Source organism: Aythya ferina (genome assembly GCF_964211825.1).
Source record: "Aythya ferina genome assembly, chromosome: Z".
In the NCBI taxonomy this organism is placed as follows: Eukaryota; Metazoa; Chordata; class Aves; order Anseriformes; family Anatidae; genus Aythya; species Aythya ferina.
Genome location: NC_140299.1, coordinates 2,659,585 through 2,681,273, shown reverse-complemented (window position 1 = coordinate 2,681,273; position 21,689 = coordinate 2,659,585). Strand labels below are relative to the sequence as shown.

Genomic DNA, 21,689 nt, shown 5'->3' with positions numbered 1-21,689 from the left:
GTTGTGAGCCCGACACTTATGTTTTCACTCATTTTCACTTGCAGTCTAAATGAGAAAATGCATCAAATGAAAATGAAGTGTTCACTTACAGTACAGAAGTTATTTAGTACAGGCACTGAAACACCTTCATAGCAGCCTACCAATTACAGGACTTACTACCTTCATTGAGATTTTGTCAAGGGGGCTGGAAGGAGGTGCAGAATTTGCTTTAAGAACGAATTTTTGTTACAACCAAACTATCCAAAATTGTTAGAACACTAAAAATAGTTACCAGACTTACAGAATCCCATTTTCCCATAAAAAAAGGAAAAAAATTACATTGCCTTAACATTACTCATGGCTATTTCTGTAAAATTTGCCTGAGAAAACAAGTTAAAGCCTATAGACTAAAGACCTGTATCTTTTTTTTTTTTTTTTTTTTAAGAAAAAAAGATTTTATTATGTAAGATCTTAAGTCTAAGACCTTATACACAACAGACAGAACTGGAAAACAAGAACACAGTCATACTGACTCAAGCTCCAGTTCAGCACTGGCATAGCTGGATTGAAGTTACGCTCCTGTGAAGACACTGTCCTTTACTCCACTGATACTAAGGATCAACTGGTGGATGAAATAACTGAATCCTTCCTCCTCTTCTGCTGGTTTCTTCCTTATTACACTGGGGTTCAAGAACCCATAAAGCTTAGAGGGAGGCATACAAAGGGGTATACCAAGCCTTTGGAACAAGAGTCTTGAAGATAACGGGAACGATAGATTTGAAAGGCTGATACAAATTAGTCAAGTTACAAATTAGTCAAATTAGTTGACTAATACAAATTAGTCAAGATCAGCAATCAAAAAGATTCATGACTTATGTAGAAGATTATATTCAGCACAGTTAACAGTTCCTATGAAATCTGCCTGATTACGGTTTCCTTAATTCCAGGTCTCAAAGGAAAGTATGCGTAGTTACTTTTATATTCCAAGTTGACAGTCCTTCCTATGCACTGGCAGCTAGCATTCCTCCACATTACAGCCTAAAATGTCTGTATCAGCCAGTAGCAATGCCAATTACACTACCTGTGTTTGCAAACAGCATCTCAGCTAGTTGTACAGCCAGTTGTCTGAACAAAAGCTTCCTGTAAAGCGTACTTTGGCTCACTTAAATGCCTCTGCTACTGAATTGTATGTTGCTTGTGGTTTATTTTCTCCATGCTGGGGTGGCAGGGAGAAGGTTATCTGCACTCAGATCTGTTCTCAGTTAGAAAACATTAAACAGATCTGCAATAACAATGCAAATTTTAAGTCACTTCCATGAGATCTACCCTACTCCTCTTTGGATCCCACATCGTTTGGCATCCCAGCAGAACTGACCAGTCTTCTTCTGCTTACATTTCCATCAACCTGCATTATAGTGACAAAATATCACCTACTCACTTACACGTAAATAATCAGACATACACATTCATCAACTAGCACAACTCAAAGCCATAGCAGTGCAATTCTGCTTGCAAATAATGCCAAGTAACACAGAAGCCCCAATCTCCTTTTCTCGCAACTGAAAGTGTAAAGACTTGGGAATTCAGTATGAAACGATTTTTCTAAGCATTAGCTAGAGTGATGAGCTAGTATCTTGGCTGATGCTGAACAAAAAGCACAAGCCTGAATTCCTCTTAAAAATCATTTAGACAAATCTGCAGTGGCATTCATTAAGAGGAGCTGGACACGACTCTTGCAATGAGATCGTTCTGTGACAGACATGAGTAGAGAAGCAGACCACTGGGAAAAGAAGAAAAAATGACAACAAATCAGTTAAAGGATAGTATTAGCAACCAGAGTAAACAGATACTTGAACAGAAGTATAGGTGGGCAGTTAGACAGCTACCAGATTCTCCCATTCTTCAAAGGAAGCAACAGAGGCTGTTAAGTATAGGAAAAGGATATTAAGTAATGTCTAAAGGAGACCAGGACTGCAGAAGAGAAAGCTCTTACAGAACTCAGAGCACAAGTTTCTCTCTCAGCACAAACTCAGCAAAACAATAGCAATGCTGGCAGCTGGGCATTTGGCTCCCACAATTTATGAGTGCTTCCTCAAGTGCCTCCAACCCCTTCAATTTACTTTTATTTGTAAGTAGCCCTCAACACACAACAAAAAAAGCTTTGTTCCACCTCTCCCCCAGAATCCAAAAACCGGACCTTTCTTCTAGCATATGCAACACGGATTATTTGTTCAGAACAGTAACTGTACCTTTTCTCCCTGCCTCCCTCCTCCCCATACAAACACTGAAGACGTACTATAGCTGAGAAAGAAATGTTTACAAATGTGCATACCAAGTGGAATATAAGTCAGGAACCATTACACAACTCTCCTCTTAATCAGAACCCTTTCAAGAAAAATGTTCACATTGAATTTTACGTAATACATTAAAAAATCATTACATCAAATACAAAATTCAGCATTTGATCTTTGCAAAAAGACTCCAGTAACCTTCCTTACAAATAGATCTATGCTAAAAAATTAACACATCAAAATAACCAGAAAAGCAGGAGCCACAGGATACAGTTAACCTCTCTAACACTGTGGGAAAGAGAAAAAAAAAGTCCTCGAACAATGCCATTTACTTTAGCTTACTCTGAGGATGTTCACAGGGGACGCAGAACTGGAAGGTGAAGTACAAAACAGACTCTGATAGAGGCCAACAGCAGGGCTACCCATTGCTCAGAGCAGGGCCAGTGGCTGGTTGCTCCCAGCCCTGCAGAGTGCCAGGCCAGCTGCTCAACTCCGTGAACAGTTTCTGCTTCTGTTGCCTTTTCTCAAGGCACGCTTCTTCCTCGTCACATGTCCAACAAACCGCCGACAAAGGCAAAAGTACGGATACAAGGCCCCTTCAAAGCACTTCATCCTCCTCCCTCCTCCCAAACCCTGACGTGCTAGCCCAGCGCTGTCAGACAAAATAAAGCAGCCAACAACAATCAGCATTACCTTTATTTTTTCCCCTCAGTACCAGGAGATGCTTGGAAGGATAGCACCTCACAGTTCAAGAGCAATTTTTCCAGGGTGCCATGGAAACCAAGCAGAAGGAAACCGTTTATTTTCCTTGCTGTCCATATGGTCTGTTTAGATGCACATCTTATCAAGGGGCCTTCACTCCCCGTTCAGTCAGGCGGAGAGCAACCTGCAAACTTGTAAGCTTACAAAGAGCAAGGTCAGGCAGCACAGAGATGGTGCTCGGGACCGAGAAACAGACGGCATGCAGCAGAGATCAGCCTCTCTTAGGAGTCAGCAGAGAGCTGGCCACAAGTCTAAGCCTTGCACTAGAGAGACCAAATGCAGGGAGCACGCAGAAGCAGCCTATGGAAATCATGAGCTCACGGCTCTGCTGGGAAACTTGCCCTGCAGTTCCCCGCTCCAACGTAACTGCTTTGAGCAGCTGCAGCTTGTATCTCACGAACTCTGAGCAAACCTGCTGGTGATAAGACAAACCACAATGTAGGTTTAGCCCTGCTAATGAAATATGCAAAAAGACATAAAAAAGTGACTTTTAGAAGCCCCGTGTGCAGAGAGGGTTACAAATGTACAACAGCATTCACAACGGCACCTCCCCTGAGACTAACCAGGTAGAAAAAAAGAAGCCCAACACGTAGCCCCACAAGTTCTAAGGATGCAGGTTTGTACTTTATGTCATTTCTGAAATGCTAACTTTGAATTCCTACAGTGCTTTCATTTGTTATACTACTTGTCCTGGTTTCAGTTAGAACAGAATTAATTTTCTTCCTAGTAGCTGGTGGAATGCTGTGTTTTGGCTTAGTATGAGAAGAGTGCTGATAACACCCCGATACTACTGTACCCAATAAAAGTTTTCTGACTGCTAAATTATTTTGCAGTTTCTCCTGCTACCCTCAGAAATGTAAATACAGTACTTCAACTGGGACAGAAGCATGCAATTTTGAAATTCCCACAGCTGGAAGTACTGTGTTCATTATGTGTCTGAGTGAGCTAATATTAACATAAGATATCTGTATTTCATCTGAGAACATCATACTGAAGTCTTTTGTCAGAAACTCCAAAGACATTTAAGATATCAGAAGGCCACCAGACATCCTGAAAGAAATAAAGGATCACAGCTTTATTATTGGAGTAAAGGAAGGGTATCCAGGGACACACATTCTGAAAATGTCCATTTAGGAAGTAACCTTTCAGAGCTCTGGGTAGCTGGTGAGATGTTGCATGCAGCAAGTATGCTCAGCAACTCAGCCTGAGAAATTGCCATCTGTCCTCCACACTCGTACCACCTCTATTAAAACAGAGGATTGAGCAATTCCTTTCTAATAATTAAATTACCACTGACTTGTTTCAACTAAAGAGAGATGACTAGCACAGTCTTCTAGAAGAGGAGAGATGATGATCTATTTAAAACCTCTCTTTTGCTTACAAGTTACATAAGGAATGAACAACCTCACAATTCATCTCATCTCACACCACATGCGGTTACCTTTTCATTTTTCTGTTTCCTATTAGAAAGCAATGTCAGGCTGTGAGTTAAGATGACACTCTGCGTCATCCCTAACAGGGACAAAGGCGTAGGCAGGCCTGAAGAGAATCAGGAGTGCCAAAGGACAAAGGATCTCCACAGAAAGCCATATCCATCACAACACTGGCTGAGCTATCCACAACAAATGGCTCTGCTAACAGCTGATGGCAATCTCAGAGGTCCTACTTTCAAGAGACAAACAGAGCTCTGCGCACACATTTCAGGACTAGCACGGCACAAACATTCAAAGATGACCTTTGTCTCGAGTTCTCCAACCACTATTAGTCAGAGTAGGTGAAAGCTTTTCCCACAAGCTACCCGGTACAGCTACCGAGGGCAAAGTCAAGTAATTTCTCTCAAGCAGCCTGTCCCCCCTCCAAGTGGGTGAGCACTATGAGTGGATTGTTTTGCAACTGGTGGACAGCAGAGTAACTGAAGATGTGACATTTTGATTTCCTACTTCAAACTAGTGAATATTTGGGGTGGTGAGGGGGAGGAATTAGCTGTGCAAGGCATTTATCTTAGCCACGTTGCCTGAAAAATATGCTAACTTGGCAAAAGACTGGTCTTAGAACATCAGTTACAGGAATTTTTTAATACCTCGTTTCAAACCAAAGATGCTCCTGGACAGTTCCCCTATGGATTACACACCCACATTGGAAACCCAGGAAGACAAGTGAACACAGGATATGTATTTAAGTGCTCAACGCAACAAAGCCTCTACACCACACCAGAATGACTCCTGCTACAGCCTACACCAGCTGTGTGGGCACACCCAGCAGAAAACTAGTGAAACTTTTAAGAGAACATACTGACCTTAATCCATGTCCAAACAAGAGTATCTTCAGAGATAAGGAATAAAAAAAAAAAAAAAAGAAAGAAACTCAAGCATTACATAACTAAGGTCCCCAGTGCATACAGAATTCCCTGCAAGTAAGAGGAGACGAACGAAGGTAAGGTTTGAGCCAAAGTGAAAGCTTCTCCAGGCAACAGACTGGGGAAGAGAACTGAATGGCACCTGTGCTGTGGCTGTTACAGCGAATTTATATGTAAATAAAAAAATTAACTGAAGTCAGACAATGGCATTGCCTTCACACACAGCAATGCCTGTATTTTATTAGAAATATTAAAGAAAATTCACAACCACCAAGGAAGCTATACAAAGGCTTAAAGAAATATCAGCGTTCAGGAACAAGAAAGCAATTTTCTTTTAAATGAACTTTGTTTGCTAAGATACTGCATAGCCTTACATGTTGAGTAAAGGCAAAAATCAGTCAGCCAAGGTGCTTACGGGCCTGTATTCTTTCTCCTCAGGCCCAGAACAGAATATGGAACCCCATATGAGACACGAATGACAGAAAACTTCAGTACTTATGGACAGATCTTTTAGAACAGGGATCAAAGCCTGTATTTCTTGAGCTTCACTGCCTAGAGCTAGGGAAAAAGGAAGTGTTAAGATGATGGACAAGTCCTGAAGTACTTGGCATCTTGTGTATTCTGGGTATGGATCATGAACAACTGCAGACGATGCCCACAAGCACTCTTGACTCACCTGCAGTTGTTTAATAGCCGAAGTACTGTCTGAGGACATCCAATAGTTTTCCTCACTCCGCTTGTCAGGTGTCAACCCTGATCTACCAGCACCTGCCCTGTGCTGATGTGGCAGTTGCCCTGCTCTCTCCCTGTACTACTGCAGCCAAAGATCAGAGTATCAAAGGCTTGAGAATATCAGCATTTGAGTAAATAGACAGCTTCTCAGTGCAAAGAGAGCTGGTTAAATCCTTCCGGGAAAGGCTAGTTTTTGGGGATAACAACAAAGGGTTGTTCCTCCACATGAGGAACACATATTCCAGCTCCGGGCTGCAGTAAAAATGTCTCATCGTTGAGCAGGATATTACGGTGTTTTTAAAATAGCTGTCACCAATGCAATTTGCCACAGGGGCAATCCCACTGGCAGCAGACCTTCTGTTCTCCACTTACATTCATCTCTTTGAAAGACATGGGGAACAGCAAACACTGAACTCTAAACACTAACTGCTTTGACAAGGTACCAGTCTGCAAGACAGATACATTGGACACAAGCAAAATAGACAAAAGTTAGATAAATGAACAAAAGGGTATTTTCTTTATCAGCTGTATGAAATTCACCAGAATGGACACAGCTAAGTTCTGTCCTTACTACAATGTTTAAGTTTACATTCAGGCTCCCCTCACTGTTGCAGAAGGGGACATGTTTGTTACAGAAAGACAGGAAAGAACTGCCAAAAGGTTTTGGTGAGCAGATTCTGTGCTGCTGCAGACTTAACAGAAAGACATCAAGGTTCAGAAGGTGCTCTTGGAAAGTGTAGTTGGAGCCCATGAAATTAACATTTGAGGGACCTATTAAAGAGAAGAGTCTTTCAACCAAACACACCTGAAAGCTGGACATTGCTTCTAACACAGCTTTCCACAATGGAGCTGAAAGACTCCATATCAGTTGATGCTAGATTTTCTTATGTTCCAGGTTTCAGAACTACAGCAGGAGTTAAAGCTATTTTAAATTTCAACAGAGGAACTTGACTTGAAACTTCCCACAAAACTAAGAGGAAGTGAAGACCAGTTCTGGAATGTAGCTCACCAATTCAACTCAACAGTATCCTTAAAAACACGCATTAAAGCAACACTAAGTTTACTTCTTTTGTATCAGGCTTCTACCTATCCAGTAGGTAAGAAAAGATAACCTGAGCAGACAAAGAAATACTCAGTTTACCTACAATTACAGCCAAAGACTCCAAGTGAAAATTTTTAATTCTTGACCTACCAAAACTTGCTTGCACATTTCAGAATAAAAAGCCACGATTTGGGGAATCTTTTTCTGAACAAATGCTGAAGTCAGATTACTGTGCAGCACTCGTCCAAGGGGATTTCCCTGATCTCATTGTTCTTCTGCCAATTTTGAAGCATATGCAGTGAGATGTGAACCTACTCCAGCTTCTGATTGTTCTCTTGTATCCTGCTGGTCTGCTTCAAACAATGCAGCGTGACACAGGCCAACCAAAGCTGTTCACGATGAGACTACAGCATTGTATACAGTAAATTTCAGAAGTTTTCCACCAACCAGCACTGCAAGCAAGTCAGAGCAATGGAGCAGTAACAAGCAGTAAACAAGACATGGGAAATTACTTTTATTAAATTGGCAGGTGTAGATTACAAGTAGGATTAAATCAGTAGGGAACCCATTAGCTGGCTATTTGTGTTCAAAGCTGCAGCAGTAAAAGAACTGCAGCATGTTGTTTATCCTATAAATTCTTCCTAGACTAACAGCCTGATCTACACAATTTGGAAGTTTTTCCTATAAAACTGCTCAGTTTGTCATAAAACATTCACATTAGTAAACAAACAGTGCTCAGGTGTTTTGTTACAGTACCAAGAAAATTAAATTGGCTGACTTCTATAAAACAGAAATATAACAAGGAGAAGGATTTTCACCACACTGAATAGCTGGCCTGATAAGGACACTAATTACAACAGCAAGCCAGTGAATAATTTAGCATTGACTTGGGCTGGCTAAAGCCCCAGTTTCTTTATTGGAGAAAAATAAATACTATTTATGAGGTTATTTGGGGCTCAGTATTGACAGTAAAGCACAGTCAACATATTCTTCCTGAATGACCAACATGTCACCTTAATGATAACATAAGGTGTCATGTACAGATATTATTCCTGCTGGTTATAGCTTGGTACTGGGATCTACTAAGCAGGTTACATTGCTAAAGTAATCAAACAGCCATTTTTCATTTGCTTAAGATTCTACAACCCCAGCATCAGTTCTTAATCTGGCACAAACACTTAATGGAATATAAATCAAGCTAATTTAAACACTTAATTTTTGATTGAGTCTTGACCATCTCTTCCTGCTACTAACCACTAACATCATCTTAATGAGGAGCAACAGTTTCTTTAAGATAAAGAACTTCCACAGATTCCAACGGCTTTCCACGCCTGAATTTTCTTTCCACATCAGTAATGTTATAGCAGGAACAATGCCTTGAACTCACTCCTTAACCAAATAAATTCATTTTATGTTGATGTGGAGGTAGCATTATCACATGCCTTAAAAGAAAAAAAATCTCCACTTAGACTGGAAAAGGACAAATTAGAAGTTGGTAAGGTCACCCAGAAAAGGGCAGCAGAGCCAGGACTAGAACACATATCTCTCTAAACTGTGTCCAGTGTTCCAGTTAGTACTAACAAGGTCCTCAAAATTCAGCAATTTTTCCTCCTGACTCAAAAGCCAAGCTCTTTTTAGCTACACAGCATTTTGCTACTGGCTAGTATCTTGCAGATTTACATTTTTACATGTTGATCTGCCTCAAATGACATGCCAATACTTTCTGGTTGGCATACCAATTCTAAAAAATTATGTGGGTAAGTCATGTGACTTCCTGAATTGCACGAGCTTAAATTTGGCAGCCCTAAGTTTCTTTGTTTAATGCTCTAAGACTTCCTTTTTCAGGATGACATCAATATTATAAGATGTGGTAATTTGAACTATGTCTACAGTAAAGTTTCATCTTAGTTAACAGCAATTCAGTCCTCAACATAACAGCCGTGCAAGAATCAAGAGTAATATTTTAGTATATTTAATAAATCCCTACTCAATTACACTGTAACAGTCATTACTTTTAATTTCAATTAACCCTGCCTTAGAAGGCTAGAAAATTTCAATTTTCAAATTCATTTTTTAAAGACTGACTTACCTACACTGCAACAAGGCTCCTGAATGCCTTAATATACACTGCCTGGACGGCTCCCTACTCATATTCTCCTGCATCCAGATACTAAGAATAAGGTCTTGCTGCAAAGTGGATAGTTGAAAAGAGTCAGTAAAGGAATTGTAAGTTATTAGAAAACAAACACTCTTCTGTTCATGAGTCCTGCATCCTACCCTACATCACAAAGACATTAACACTATGAATCAAACAGAAAGCAAACAAAATTTAACTTTAGGCTACAATGTGGAAGTTAAGTAGAAAGAGCTAGATAAAGGGGAGTAGCAGTACTCAGCTTCTTGCCTTACTCTGCATTGAGCATTCACTATACTCTGTCACAGCACAATCATCCCAATCTAAAATGGTTCTTGAGAAAACAGTACCACAGAACTGTGTTGACCAGTTCACAAAAGCAGATTTCCAGTAAGGAATGCTCGAAGTGCTGTTTTCATGATCAAACTTCAAAGAGGTATTTATTTAAAGCTGGTTTCTGAAGACAAGAACACAAGTTGTGTAGTTATTCAGCTCCCTTGAGTAAACATTTTAAAAATATACAGCCATGAATATTAATGCCAGGCAAATTGTATTTCCATATAGTTAGGTGTTGTTAAACCATAGTTAGCTGATCCAAACAAACTTATTTTTCGTTCAGCAGCTTAAAGGAAACTGAGATTTTGAATGACCACTAGCAGATATTCAGTTCTCACTTCTAAGTTTACTTTTGTGAAAAGACCAACTAAACTGACTTAAGATGGCTCTGAAGTTCAAGGAAATGCATAACAGAAGTTTTCAAGCAGATGTCGGTAGCATCACGAATGTGGTCTTATTATTTGCACACCTCAGGCTTACAACTTCAGCTTCACAGAGACTGGAAGTCAAACTCAATAAGAATTTTATTTCCCATTACATATCCATGCAGCATCTAAGGGTTCTTCAACCTAGAGCTTATGCATGTCATTTTAAATATATACGTATATTATGGCCATTGTACTTGCCTACAGCTGTAGAGCAACCCACCTGAGTCTCTGGAAACTAAAAATGAATGGGCACATTTCTTTGGGCAGGAGATGGTCTTGGAACACCAGGCTCTGGTTTCTGCCACCTGGTTCTGAGGAAGGCCTGGAGTGCTGTTGTGTTCTGTGTGCTAACCCAGGCTGCACAACACAGCACGCACCAGGTGAAAGCTGTCACCATGAAATTATGGGGAAAAAAAAACAATGCCGATTAGAAAACTCTGCAAAATATCAGAAAGCACCCCTAAAACCAACTGCTTTGCACTCACCACTTTCAGCAACAGCTAGTTTTCTCCTACATTATTATCTGTGTGTGTTGTTTATGTGGGCAACGCAGGCAGGCTGTCAGCTAGCTAGCAGCCAGCAGAGAGGTGTCTCACACCAAAGGAAACCATTGCAAAGCACAGTGTCAGTCCATCCTTACTACCCTGCAGATGTCAGAGACGGGCCCCATAGGTTTAGAAAGCACTGAGAACTTTAAGTCTTCCACAGAGAATGTGGAAACAATGTTCAAGTCCCACCATAATTACAGAACTGAAGAGAGCACAGGCAAATTGATCCTCCTGCTACACATCCAGTGTTCACAGCACCAGCTATCAAGAGGAGGAACAGATTTTGCAGCTGATCTTGGCTAACAGCCCCCAAAGTCTCAGCCGTCTTCTGCCATACTTCCAGGAAAGAACTCTGGCTTTGTTTTAAAGCATTGTTTTCACTGAAATTGCAACAGAGAAGCAGAAAGGGCTCTTTTTCACCTGCAATAATTCTGTCACAAGAAAAAAAGACTCAAAATGTTCAACTATAGGCTTCAAACATTTATGGAACTGATTTACATGTAAGTGAATGTGCACAGACTGAAATAGGGGGTATGGTTTGGGAACGTTCTTTATACAAAGCTTTTCTCGTTTTGTGAGCTATAATCAAGAATTAATGCCCATCCCCAACTCGAATAGAGAATTATTACAACTACACTACAAACTAACAGAGGGTGCCAAGCTCTGTTGCTGAGAAAACAGACTTCACCTCTGTCTGGTTAGCAATGTTATTTTAGGATGCACTGTGCCAATCCAGCTGCCTGCTGTTGTCCTTTTAGCTAAGTTGCTCACAGCTTCGCAGCAGATGTTGGAACTCTCCTAGCACTGTTTCCAGAGGAACCATTCCCCTGCTACCTAGTGTTAATTGGGGAAGTTACCCCTATTCTATAGCCTTAACCTGAGAAGAAACAAAGGAATATCTATATTGCCGTCTTTGAAGTACTCTATTTTGGGGAAAGATCTTAAAAGCCTGAGACCAATCTATTCTAGAAGCCAGGTTAGCTCATCAGCTCTGCTCTAGTGGTGATCAAAAGCATCCTTAAAACTAGGTTACTGCATGCGATCGCTTTCCTGACAAGCATTCCCAGGGAACTTATAAAAACAGAGCCTGTGCTACCAGTGAGTATGCTGAATAAAAACAGTGAGCTTTACACCTAAATTAGAAATGACTTTTTATTCAGCTATGTGAAGAAAAAAAGCACCAAAATCTCATCAACTTAAACAATTGTCTTGCTCTCAAACAACAGTTCCAAGCTACCTGTCCATTTTTAAAATGTCTTTGCCCAGTTTACTTCCACTGTTACCTCTTTTGTAAATACTTGTAATCAGCATCAGTTAGCCCCATGTATGGAGGCCAACATGAAGTAATACAAGAGCCAACTTTCAGAAAACAATTTTAATGCGTGCAATGAGCTATGCCTAGGCTGCTTATCTTAGCCATACTGCCAACTCTCTGCGGAAAACGAAGAAAGAGCTGCAGGGCAAGCAAGCAAGGGAGTATCACTGCCATGTGAGAGAAATTCAAAGTAGCTGTGGAGAATTTGGACCATGTCAAGTGGTCTTGCCTCCAGGTGCTCAGTGAACTTTCAGCAGACTGCACAGTTCCAATCTTTGTAGAATGTATCAGCGATATAAGAAATTAATATGTACTGGATTTATTTCGTGAACAGTGTAAGTATAAGAAAAAAAGGAATCCAGTGTCAGAGATCAATAGCATTAATCACTTTTTAATCAAGAGCAGGCTTTTAGACCTAGAAGTCACAATAAGAAACTCCTGGATACGTAGATTTTTTTTTACATAAAACAAGACACCAAACATGACAGATTCAGAAGTAGCCTATAAACACACACTGACATTTTGACTTTAGGAAAAAACGGTTTTAATACCATCTTCTGTCTGTAATGCTTGGAACAAATACCACCCTCATACTATTTCCTCAGGAGAACTGGAGTGTGATCTGTTCCTTGACAGCAGTTTAAGAAGTTACCAACATTCACTGTTGGCTGAACTGAAAAATACGCAACAGGTACAGCTTTAAAATATTTCATCCCAACAGGTAGCCAGTAATACCAATGCCAACCAACAACTTGACCCACAATTGTCTGCTTGCATTTTATCCAACACTCCTCTGAAGTCTTCTATATTCCCAAAACCACAGAGCCCACTGTGGGGTTTCTTCTCTGCCTCTTATTGCTAAGAAAACAGAATTCACCTCATCTTTGAGGCAGAATCCCGGTGCTTTAGAGGTCTACTTGTTGACTATAAATCAGCCATGCTTTTCAAAACAACTGCCAGATTTGTGCCCCTCATTATCTCTCACATTCAAGTCAGAATCAGGAGGCTGCCAAAAAAAAAAAAAAAAAAAAAAAAAAAAGAGCCAAAACAAGCTTCTGAAAAACACAGGAAACACAGCAGAGGGATGCTACCCCTTACATTTAGCAAGCAGGGCAGAGGACACAGATAAGACTGAATTTCCCACATTCCTATCAAATTTAAGCAAGACCAACCATTTTTCAGATAGCATCTTCTAAAACTAATGGCAGAGCAGGCTGGAAAGCAAGGATCTGACAGGGATATCGGCCTTCCCTTTGCACTGGGAGCAACTGCTTCATTTCACTTAAGACTCTAAAGCACCCTACCAGCACCCTATAAAAGACTCCTTGAGTTGGGATTTCCTGAATTGGGATTTATAGATGTTGGTCTTAAAACCTTACTTCAGCCAGTATTCCATCAGATCACTTTTCCATCAATATTCAACATCATTTTTCTCTTGTGCCATAGGCTGCTACACTATCAAGCAGTAATAGAATTTACCTCCTCTGCAGAAACTCAAGACCTCCCATTACAACTAAGATTCAAGTGTTAAGCACTGCTCCGTACAGAGTATCAAAAGCAAGCTTACATATTAACTGTAATATAACCATTAACATCAACACAAATTTGGTCTGTTCAAGAAGAACATTTGCTCTTTTAAGTAGGAACCAGGAAGTTCTTTGATGCTGTATTAAACCCTTTCAGAGTACCGAGTGAGCACGCAAATATCTGGAAAGAGGAAACAGAGGTATACTGTTATAGATGCATCTTTCAGTGCCTCCCCCTCCCAGTCAGCAGCAGCAGTGTCAGGGCACGCACAGAAGCTCCACTCACTACGCAAAGATAAAACGAATGAAGGCTGCAGATGCTGAGACTCATGGGAGGCACCTATGCCTTCTTTATGCTCCTCCATGCAAGGCAAAAAAAAAATGCAGCTCTGCACTGAGGGATGTCAGGGTCAGCCTCTGTTCAGCACTGCACTGTGCAGACTGTGCCAGCAGTGCGAGGAGATGCAGCAGCACTCTGTGGGTCCAGCAAGGGGTGAGAAGGTGGGACACAAGGTGGGACAGTGAACGGATTACAACATAAAACAAAGGGGAAACACAGGTGTGCCTGGGGAGTGCTCCGTACTGGCAGGTCATCTCCATTTTCACACATCTTTCATATAAAAACTTATTAGAGCTTTCACATTACTTAAGCGTTGACACAGAAGGAGAATTGAGCATGTACCCATGTAATGCTCAGGAAGGACTTAGTCCTGCATTAGTTTTCAGAAACATATGCTCTAGGGAACATAAGGCATCACAAAGCAGTATAAACTCAATGTAAAATTCCCTTAGTTCCCCCCCGCCCTTGTCTTTAACTATAGGATCTGCAAAACCCCAGTCATCCCTATTCAAAACCTGTTCCACCTAATCCCTGTTGACATTACTTCTGTATTATCTGGTATTTTACAAAAGCTTCATTTGTGCAAGTCTGAAACAAACAAAAAATAGAAGCCCCAAACATAAAGAACATCTGCAGTTTTTAAGACAGAAGAGACACACCGGTGATCCCATTAAAACACTGCAACACTAAAGCCAGTGATTTGTTTCCCTACTTTGAATTGCAATATTGTATACTGTCACCACTGAAATGACTTTTTAAACAACGAATATAGACTATAAATGTCAGTTGATTATTCACTGTATGGCATTGTTTTGTTTGTTAAGGGCTTGGATTTTAGTTTTTGCTATCCAAAAAGTACTTATTTCAGCAGAACAATCCATGCTAATGAGGAACAAACTGCTTTAGTAGAAGTCTTATATAAATTGGTACTCATGTTGTTTCTTCACTGACTGCTTCTTGTGCTCCATTTGTACAAAAACTGCAAGGGAGAACATAAAGACATGATCTTAAATGTAACTGAATTCATTACATACCTTAGAAAAGTGAACCCAAGAACCAACATTTAGTTTGAGGATACACAGGGATTATGAGATTAGAATCCTACTGGCTTGCTGGGAGGATTCAGCAAGATAACTACAAATTACTTAGAGGGCTAGTGTCAAAAGGACCTTTGTACTTATTTAGCCTCTGCTCTAGATTACTGACCCACTTATGAAGAGCTAAGCATCCCCGCTGTGTGATGCCAACACCCACTCCATCTGTTTGCTTCTGCTTTCTCAGAACCTCTATTAGTCTGTGTAAGAAGTTGTGCTAATTACCACACGAGTGGTTTGAATAGTTCACACAGCATCAGCCTCAGTGTGTGGTCACCTTGACCAACAGCACAGAAACAGAACCATCCTAATCGCAGCAGGATTATCAAAAGCGGAGTGCATGCAGATTTCTGCAGAGTTTCATCAATTTCATTCGAGCCACTTTCAGTTTTGAGAACAGCTTGTACATTTTCAGTTGTTTCAGGTTTCAATGATGAAAACATATGCTAGAGTTAAGTATTGTATCAACCTCGATGGACATTTCCAGCAGGACCAGAAACTTGTGAAACCACAAGGGAAACTTCTGTTGATGGAATAATGCAACAGTTGCAGAAAGAGGCATCTCCAACACTTGTCAGTATGCTGAGTTAAACAGTATCAAAAATTAAATCTAAAGCTAGTTAAAAAAACAAAAAACCACATAACAACAAAACCCAAAGCCCTCTCACTCATGTCAGAACTGCATCTCAGCAACTTAGCACCCAAACTTCTTGCTGACAAGGAAGGAAAAAAAATGTTTGCAAGTCAGTCTTTTATTGTTTATCCCTGCTGATGTACAGATTTTAAGACATTCATTAAAGCAAGTCTCAAGCAGCAGTTTTATTAACTTACTAAATCCAAGAACAAAAACCTCCAGAAATCATTACAGTACTCAGCTGACATTTGTTCTTTCTTGGGAGCCCAGAATACTGCTGTCAAAGTGAAAATATATCAATAGTCCAAAAGCCACCTTTGAAACTCAATTCTGAATAGCACTGTTTGCAACCATGATACCATCTCACCCGTTAATTTTAAACTAACAAATGGCTTTGGTGTTAAACCTTGTGCAATAGGCAGCACCTCTTGAAGAGTTCTCTAGTTCCCTTCTTACTCATAAGGTAGCCAAGAAAAGTAAAATTTTAGTGAGCCGTTTTTCAGCTGGCCCAAGGATAGATGACAACAATACAGCACATCTGAGCAAGAACTGCTCATTGTAGGATACAGACTATACGGAGTTTAACTGAGCTTCACATTCAGTTTCAAGGAATTATTTACTATTTCACAAAAAGGCCATGCAACTTGAAGGAGTTACTCAAATACAGGCAGCAAGTAGACCAGGAAAACAATAATAAATTAACATCTGGTTTGTACCTTTGAATACTGTTATCAGAGGAATACTTGTTTAAACATCTTCAAGTAGCAATACTTACTGCCCAGTACCCTTGCCGGAAAGTTCTAGGAATTTGCAAGAGCCCTGCAAGTTAGGTACACAGTTTGTATAAATCTATGTCCTCTGTAACATGAAGAAAAAAAAACTCCCAATTAAGCATTTTGTCTTTGCTGTGGCTTTGACTTGACTATATACATAAAGCTGTCTCAGAGAAATGTATCCTAATAGGTTCCAATCCTAGGCTACTGACACACAAGAAGGCAAGAAACTCTAATACATATTTCACGTTTTAACCAACAATAGAAAGCAGAAGGGAAACCCAGACAATCTGGGGACTGCTCCAAGGAAGAAAATACAAGTAGAATGCAGCATTAGAAACAAAAGGTGAACAGAAAAGAAAGGGAAGAGAAGGATTTAAGTAGTCTGTGATTCAGAACACACGTATGGTTTTTCCAGAAAGTTATGTCAACTCTAGAGGAGAATGCTAAAACCATTATCAGATAACAGCCATAATATATTTGATAGGTGGCAGTCATTACTGATACTGGTCAAACAGCACCACGATTAATATAAAGTTTAAAACTCCCTGGGACCAATGTGCTAAAGATACAGAAATTAAGGTCATGAACACACGCCGTTTCTCTCCCTTACAAACTATGATGTATGTCAAGGGGCAAAGCACCCAGAATATTCCTGTGTCACCAGATCCTCCAGCAATTTCATAGAAAGACAAACATCTGTAGAGTGATTTGATATTTATGGAGCACACTTCATGAGCTTACACATGCACTTTTAGTGGGAGTTCTGTACAACATGAATCTAGAACACACTGCATTATATTTACAAACATAACCCTTGCCTGTCGCACAGCAGTTGCTATGAATTAAGTTGAAAATGTCAAAGGGGTAGAACGCAAGCCGTTCACCTAAATATATATAGATGTAAGGAGCAGAAGAAAAGTTCTAGAAATACTTCAGGTTAAATGCAAAGCACTTCCATTAATAAACAAGTCTTCAGACAAACTGCTTCCCAAGATAAATACTTTCCCTTCAGAAGGGAGAATGGATGCAGCTTGTACAACTTAAACAAAACTAGCAAATAGAACTGAAAATAATAAATAGATGACTGAAGTGTTGACCAAGGAAAAAGTAGTCTTTTTTTTTCCGAAGCAGAAGCATAGTTTCAAATAAGCCCCTCCAATTAGTATTATCACATAAAAGCATAAGGCAGTGTTATGAACTAAGAGCTATGCTAGGCACCACCAGAATACATACAAACTGGAATCTAGGTAGTAACAAACACAATGTAAAGTTATTATTAAAAACTGTGACTTGACAGAGCTTGTGGTTCAGTTCTAAGAATCAAAGCAAACGGTACATAAAAACAAAAGAGGTTTTAAAGAATTTTTAACAACCCAAAAGCGTGCAACTCATTCTTTTATTCATTTGTCCACATGACAGCCTAAACATCTGTTTGGTTTCTTAAGTGGTTGTAAGAGTTTCAAACACAACAGCACTTACCTTGGTATTGTCACACATTTTGTATTGCAATTCTGAGTGGTAATTGCCTTCTCAAGCTCATCCAGCTGTCCTGTTTTCTTTAGCTTCTTGACCAAGCTTTTCACTGCTTTTTCACACCACTTTTCCTCCTGACCATTCTGCTCACCACCACCAGCCCCTCCAGAGCCACCGGCAGACTTTTTCCACCCCAGAAGTCTCTTCACAACTGGTGGAGTGAATGGCAATATGGATGACATGACTTTCACCAGACAGAACACTCGGCACGCAATAAATTAGTGATTCCCGTCTGATCCCTAGAAACATAAACCAAAACAGACACATTAGCACTGAGGTTTCACATGAGACACAAACCTTGCTTAGGACCTCTCCCCACCAAATGCCATAGGATGTGGCATCTGAAAACGAGTCAGGTAACAGTTCAGGACTAGTTCACATCAATGAAATTGCAGGACAAAATTTCTACAATCACTTCAGCAGTTAGCTCAGTTTGCTACAGACACCTAATTTTTCCTCAAGTTCTTCCTGGCCAAAGTCTACTCACTTCAGAAGTTACAGAAGGTTAACTTACTTGAATCTAGCTTTGCACCTAGTCTGAGCTGGTTTTAGTAATTTGTGACAGTTTTCCACAAATGACCGACAAATTGCATACCCGGATTTGCATGTGCTGCCCATCTCCAAATTAACTTAACAAGCAAAATTGTGTCTAGAGTGCCATTTAATCATTATGAGTTGACAGAAGTCTTTCAGCAGCCAGCCATTTGGCAAGCCTTTTTTGATCATTTGTTGTGATTTAAATAACTACCAATTTTTGTGCCACTAGGGACACAGATTTGAAATTCACTCTGACGTTCGGTGATGAGATTATTCTCCTGTTCCAGGCATGAGAATTCCAGAAAGTCACCTTACTTCCAAACCTCAGCACCCTTAGCTACATGAGTTACTTCAGTCAGATGGAAAATACCTTGCTCTAGCTAAGCACTAACACTACCTTCAGGCTACATGGTCAGAGCTTTCAAGGCAGCTTATGTGCATCCCCATCCTGAGCTGGCATGCTCCTCGCTTCTATCCAAAATATACAACCTCACCTAACTGAAGTTTCCCATCTGCAAAACAGCGTGGTTCATTTGGGATACTTCAGGCTACAGTATTTCTGGGTAATTTATGCTTTATCATGTCTTCACAGTTCCAATGAGAACCAACAAGTCACCAGAAGCTAGAAAATATTCCACGGATAGCTTTAAATCTTAACTTTTTGACTTCCACAAAACAGAGCATTCAGTAGGAAGAACATTTCGGTTTCAACTAAATTATACCTCAGTGAAGCAGCTTTTGAGATCACCTGAAAATATGACCAAAGCAAGAACTGTAGTTGTTCAGGCTCAAGGAGACAGGTTCTGATTAACAGGGACTTGAGATTAACAACAGTCACTTTTTGGAAGTGATTCAAATAACCTGTCCTAAATCAAAGCATTCGTTTTCATACAAGACTGTAACACGCAAAGAACTTCTGTTCTTACAAAAGTGTTAAATTATTAGGGAATTGTGGCCGATACATTGGACTACAAAAACGTTACATTGTAGCCTTGGCTATAGGGAACAAGAGAAATAAACCCAGCATCCAACATTTTCAGATTAAACACAGAACAGGACACTCAAACTCCACTATGCAAGGCATGACCTGGGACAGCAGTTACTCTGAATTTCGTCACTGAAAGAGACTTCAGCTTCTAAGCAGGGCCAACACTGGATGCTTCAGAGGCACACGGAATTCAGGGAGCAAACCAAAGGAGGACAGCCTGTTTTGCTGCAAAGCCCACATTTTCAGGCACTGGCAGTTGATGGATTAATATCTGAACACTACATTCAATGCTGACAGATGCAGGCAACGGATACCAATATCACTGCTCATCCACATGCGAATTCTTCTCGTTTATGGAGCTCACTGACATACAAGATAGGCATTTCCTGTTCTTTTGCTTCAAATTTGACACCTATCAGTGTCCCAGAATACTCCCTTGATTGTCAGCCTCATAAAGCACACACTTCTGAAGGGTCCCATTTACCACCACAGTAAACTGCTTATTCTTCCAGGACCTTTGAGCACTTTCAATGTTTTTACCTGATTTTCAGCTTTACAACACCCCTTGAGGCAAGGTGTCCAGTCTTGCATTATTCTTTCCCTTAAAACATATCACTGATCTATAAATAAATTTCCCATATTCACTTTTTTAAAATGAAGACAACTTGCATTTCTGCTTAAGTGTGCAATGACTGATTTAAGTCTTGCAGCAGGAAAAGTTTAGAAAGCCTACACATTTCAGATTGTCTTTACATCTGAATTCACATTTTTCTGCCATGCTCTGAGGCAAAAATCCCCCTTTAACCATTTTTAAAGTCTATCAGTTCAAACTCAACTAACCAGAACTTTCCAGACACTTTACTTAGTTTTAGCCAGCTCTCAGATAGATGTTTACTGTTTCTGTAAATGCTTGATGCTTCCAAAAAGCACAGGTTTATCTGCTACCCCATGGCTGTTTGTCCATGAAAGTTTTTTTTTGTTTGTTTTTGGTAATGGGATATCTTTTATTACATCAATTCTCACACCTTAGCAGCTAATTGTAAAAAACATACACCACAGCTGCAGACTAAGATTCTGGGAGATTTTCACTTCTTTCTTCTAACTACAGCCACACCATATGAAGGATGTGCCAGGAGCATCAGTAAGAATTTCAGCAAGTTATTCCAGTTACAGCCCCATATTTTTCAAAGGCCAAGCAGATAGAATGTGACCCAAGTAGGGCAGCACTTTGTTCACCTCAATACTTCAGCCCACTGCAATGAATACTTACAGGAGACTATTTCAGCCAGTTTACTTTATGCAAACGTTGCACCCTTCTCCATGCCTAGAAGAGGCACTAGGAAACACATGGCACAATTAGGTTGAAGGTCAGATGAATCTAAATTATGTAAGGAAAAAGCAGCAATAAAGTAATTAAGAAATACCCTACTGGGTTCGAAGAGTGGTACACCTAGCCTACTGCCCATTTGCAGCAGTGGCACAAGGCAAGCACACAAAGCTTGCTGGTTTATGCAGTCTGTTCCTTCTGTAACTTCAGCACCTGAAATTGCTGTAGCAGGAATATTAAATACTACCTTCCTACTTGCTCCCTTTAGCAGCCATTTAGGGACCTGTTGTCCACAAATTCACTTTCTGAACCCGTCTCCACAACCCCTTGTGGCAAACAGCACCAGGATTTAACATCCATTTTTTTAAAAGAAGTATTTGGGGATGTCTTTAATTTAATCTCTTCCAAGTTTCACTGTGCCCCTTGTTCTTCTGCAAGCTTTACTGAAGAACCGTTTGTATTCATCTTGTCCACAAGCTTCGTGATTCTGTACATTTGAATCACGTCCCTCCCACAAACAGAGGACTGTTAGCCTTTTGTGGCAAACAAAGTATCTGAACACTGCTCACATAGTTTGGGAAGCTCCCCTGGACAGATGCCAGGCCTGAAGTTTTCCTTCTCCAGCTAAGTTACAAGCACTTGAAGGCATGGCAGAGGGAGCATCTAAAGACCACAGAAAAGTTACATGAGATCACGGCTAACATCTTTTCAGTCACGTTACACTAAAGCTCTCCACATCAGCATTACAAGAAAAAGCACACATTTATACCTCATGAGCAATTTGCAGACAGAAGACAGACAGCACGTGTGTGCTGCTGAACATCTGGCAGCGGCTCAAGAATCTGCCCCTTCCACTGCCTCTGGGCTGCTCTGCAGCCCTACATCTGCACTGAGTTCCCTCTCTGTCCACCGAGGCAGACCCAGACATCAAACTTACACCAATGCGCTCAGCAATCACTGCTACAGCTCTTTTCTGACCAGCAAACCCCATTTCAATTCATCACCTGTAAC

The 21,689-nt window shown here is 40.4% G+C and overlaps 1 protein-coding gene across 2 annotated transcripts in view; it reads right to left on the bottom strand.

Moving 5' to 3' along the window:
• Positions 1–21,689, bottom strand: part of SMAD2 (SMAD family member 2) — a 49,029-nt gene that overhangs the window by 21,904 nt on the left and 5,436 nt on the right. For both annotated transcript variants that reach the window (XM_084505234.1, XM_084505235.1), the window contains exon 2: positions 17,773–18,065. In XM_084505234.1, the coding sequence (XP_084361360.1) occupies positions 17,773–18,008 (236 nt within the window). In that variant the 5' untranslated portion in view covers positions 18,009–18,065. The remainder of the gene's footprint in view (positions 1–17,772; positions 18,066–21,689) is intronic.